This window comes from Prunus persica, unplaced genomic scaffold (genome assembly GCF_000346465.2).
Source record: "Prunus persica cultivar Lovell unplaced genomic scaffold, Prunus_persica_NCBIv2 scaffold_203, whole genome shotgun sequence".
NCBI lineage: Eukaryota > Viridiplantae > Streptophyta > Magnoliopsida > Rosales > Rosaceae > Prunus > Prunus persica.
Window position 1 is genome coordinate 1 of NW_018027250.1, and position 4,346 is coordinate 4,346.

Below are 4,346 nucleotides of genomic sequence, written 5' to 3' on the forward strand. Positions count from 1 at the left end.
ACTGCCATTTCCTTGCTGTTCAGTCTGAAACGTCGTCGTGTCGTTTTTGTTGCAGATGACGAGGGTGAGACGAAGCATCTAGAAGCCCTAGAAGGAGCATCGACGCGTCTCCGTCTCTTCCAGATCGACCTCCTCGACTACAACTCCATCTTCGCCGCCATCAATGGCTGCTCCGGCGTCTTCCACCTCGCCTCTCCTTGCACCGTCGATCAAGTCCAAGACCCCGAGGTTGCTTCATCTTCACAAAAAGGCCATAAAAGAAGCTCAATTCTTTGTAATTATGATTATATTTAGATGAAATTGTTGTGCTTTTTGTTATACAGAAGGAGCTTCTGGACCCGGCGATCAAAGGAACGCTTAATGTTCTGACGGCAGCGAAGCAGGCTGGGGTCATTCGAGTGGTGCTGACATCCTCCGTCTCCGCCATCACTCCCAGCCCTCGCTGGCCGTCCGATAAGATCAAGGGTGAGGATTGCTGGACCGACATTGACTACTGCACGCAGAAGGGAGTGAGTTACTGAGTGCCTAAGTTCTTTGTTATTTTAGTTTGAAAATTTTAAAATTGGGGACTGTGATGTGATGCTGATTGTGTTTGGTGTTTGGTTAGTTGTGGTATCCATTGTCGAAAACTTTGGCAGAGAAAGCTGCGTGGGAATTTGCCAAGGAGAAGGGATTGGATGTGGTTGTGGTGAATCCTGGCACCGTGATGGGCGATGTCATTTCGCCCAGGCTCAATGGTAGCATGGTGATGCTAGTGCGCCTTCTTGAGGGTATTGTTCTCTGCGCATTTGTGTTTGAATATCTTCTAGCTTTGCACCTAGAAGTAGATTGTTGACTCCATCCAATTCTCATATGTGCAGTCTTATTTGAATACTCTATTATTGTGTAATGTTCTGTTGCCTGATAGTTTGCCATGTTATGTTGCCAAATTGTCAATCAAAATCATACATTTAGATCAGACATAGTTTTGCATTTGATTGACAGTTTGTTTGATAACATAACATCTCTGTAGTAAGAGAACATTTCCCATTTATTATTTGTGGCAACATGAGACTAGGTGACCAAGTTCTTATTGAGGCTGTAGTTGGTAGATGAACCAGAAAGCAGGTGGACATTAGATATCTTCTGAAAAGACATTTCTTCTAAAGAAAGGTTTGCGTTTGGTTTTTAAAATCTTGAAGTATTTCTTCAGTTATAATACTTGAGTTTGTTTGAAGTTTTTTGCCTAGTTAGTCCCCAAGTTTGGAGAAGGTGGATTGTGTGAGAATGAGTGTGTGTGGCAATAGAGGAATCCTTTTGCACCCCTTTGCTAGCAAGCAAATACTTGGCTCCTTCTTTCCTGCAAATCACCCTTTCACATGTGTGCAGAATTTAATTTTTTCTTTCTTTCTTTTGAGCGTTTAATGAGTTATCTTTGCACACGTATGAAGCTGTGACTTGCAAGTACAGAGGACTGGCTCCTTCCAGATAAGGAGCCAAGCAGAGTTCCTGCTAGCATATGTTTCTCTTTAAGTTTGATAGTTTATGTCAATAAAGGGTCGGTTTTTGGTTTCCTTAAATTGTCTATCCATGTCACCTTATCTCTTATCCTGGTTAGTGGAGGAGTGGACAGAAGGGTAATGGCCCTAGAAACATCATGACTGAAGTAACAAGGAAAATCGATCAACCTTAAAAAGAAAAAGAATTGACAATATCCTTGTCAATCTTTGCTGCAGGCTGCACTGAAACATACGAGAACTTCTTTATGGGATCTGTGCATTTTAAAGATGTAGCTCTTGCACACATTTTAGTGTATGAGAACAAATCGGCCACTGGTAGACACATGTGCGTTGAAGCTATATCACATTATGGTGACTTCGTGGCCAAGGTAGCTGAACTTTACCCTGAGTACAAGGTTCCGAGGTAAATTCCAGTCCTTAGACACCTGTAAAGTGGCTTTGCAACTGAATCTATGTGCATATATATATATATTGCCATAACTTTGTGCATATATTTTTTTTTTGGCCATAACTATGTGCATATCTTAAGTTTAGGAGTTTGGTTTCCTGATAACAACAATAAGCATCAGAACGTCAAATATGCAGTATTGTGAAACTGATACCCTATGTTATAATTGATAGCAAAACAACAGATGATCAAGCTCGACCTCATCATAACACAGCTACAGCTCAATGTACTGAATTATGTTCTCACAAAAGCTTACTATAAGTACTTGTAAATCCTTCTCCAAAAATTAATGAGAAAAAATCTGTTATTTTACAATAATTACTGTCAAGACATCAAATGCTTCATTGCAACTTCTTTAACTGCCAGCACCCCTTTTACCGTCATTCCATGAACACATGGCTTTGAAATTGCTCAAGCTATTAATACGTTTATTATTGTGCAGTTTGCCGAAGGATACCCAACCTGGATTGCTGAGGGAAAAAAATGGCGCGAAGAAGCTAATGAACTTGGGTTTAGAATTCATTCCCATGGATCAGATCATCAAGGATGCTGTTGAGAGCCTAAAGAGCAAGGGATTTATTTCATAAACGAAACTGAAGGATATGAAACTTATGAGGAACGTAGTTATTGTAAAAGTGGTGTGGACATGCAACCTAAATGATATAGTTAATGGATTGTGTTTAATATTATGTACCAGTCATGCCTCCGTGCAATCTGTACATGAATAAATAAGCAACATTTGAATGTTCATAATCTGTTATGCTGTGGTATTTGCTTAAAATTAAAAGTTAACATAGTCCCAAACTCAATTCTCATTTACTGGCTCAAGGTGCAGCGGATGGTGAAAAGCTACAATTTTTATTTATTTTCATATTCACAAACATTAAGCTAATAAGGCAAAGACATTAGATTCATCGTACTTGTAACTCAAGCAATTATGAGCGCAAATATGAATTTTTGAGCAAAACTTGTTCTCATGGGAAAAAGATTCCAAGATTAAGACCCAGATCCCAAGTTTTTCAATTCCCAATTCATCGTCACACTCTGTCAGCTTAGCTACATTTTTAATTTTGACTATTTTTCAGGTCACACACATTTTTGGATTTTCAGAATTTAATTTGAGTTGTTGGTCTGAACTGATTTCATTTAGATGTAGGGATGGGGAAGACAAGTAAAATGCTATTTTGACAGAGCGGATGAATGGTGTTTGTAAAATTTAACATCTTCAAACATAAACGGATGAGACTTATCAGTCAAACGCAGATACACCCCCTCCCCCTCCCCCTCCCCCTCCCCCAAATGGTCCCACAGTCCGCTCCCCAATCTATATTGAGCTGATGTTTAACATTTACTTTCAGAAGCTACATGATTGCTTCTGTTCACGGAATTTATTCATTAGTCATCATGTTTATTTACAACAAGGGATTCTAGTAGTTAAATAATGTCATACATTATAGATGGATCCTTTGTTGTTTAACCATTTTATAATAAGTTACAATAATTTAAAAATAAGAGGTTGCACACCTTTATAATTTCTCTGGTATCATGGTTAGAATCTGAAGTTCACATCTATAACCAAATTCAGCTTCTTAATCCTGTTTTGTTGCTCCTTAAGATGCAAATAGAAAACCAGAAACCATTTAGAGTGTTTATTACCTTTAATTAGTTGAACACTTCCTTGTCCTGGCGTAGACAAGGTATAGAGGGCAGTCATTGAGGTCTCAATGTTGCTTCTTATGGTGAACTCCCTGTAAATTTTGTTGGGTTGGGGATGTTCAAGTTTCCGAAGCATAGATCAAATTGCCAGTATTAAACAGCACCATTTTTGCAGACTAAAAGTACATAGATCAGTAGGAGAGAAATAGAATCTTGGCCTGCAGTAATACAGATGTTTTTGCTTAGATTCAATATCTGCCTTTGTTATTATTATTTATCCCCGTTTATGAAGGGATGAACCAGCTAAATTACAAAGCCAATCATTTCGTATTATGATATTCTGTTGACTGCAGTTCCAGTTTCATAATTTCAACAGAGGATATGTGACTGAGGACTGAGGAAATTGAATGGATTATAGAGAATGTTTGCTGCAAGATTCAAATAAATACGTAGAAGGGAATTTATTGTTCCATTGTTGTATTAATTCCACAATATACTAAACTGGTAATGATAAGGAATTTTTTTTCTTCGACGAGAGAGGGGATTTGAACTTGAGATTTCTTCTTTTCCATAGGAAGATAAGTAGTTATTGCGAGAGAATATTTATGTCTTTCATAGGGAAAACTCGGGTGAAAATTTCCTTATTACATGGCAAGATGAATGTCAAGCACTGACCAGTTATACATAACATATGTTTAACACACCCTATGGCACGTGACAAGAGATGCACCCTATCATAGTTG

General features: G+C 38.3%; 1 protein-coding gene across 1 annotated transcript; it reads left to right on the plus strand.

Annotated features, from left to right (window-relative positions):
• Positions 1 to 9: 9 nt before the first annotated feature.
• Positions 10 to 2,739, plus strand: LOC18784542 (cinnamoyl-CoA reductase 1; the record flags this gene model as incomplete). Its single annotated transcript, XM_007217854.2, has 5 exons — positions 10 to 228; positions 324 to 509; positions 608 to 770; positions 1,716 to 1,902; positions 2,390 to 2,739. Coding segments are annotated over 5 exons (900 nt in total), but the record flags the coding sequence as incomplete, so codon positions are not given.
• Between the last annotated feature and the right edge of the window lie 1,607 nt (positions 2,740 to 4,346).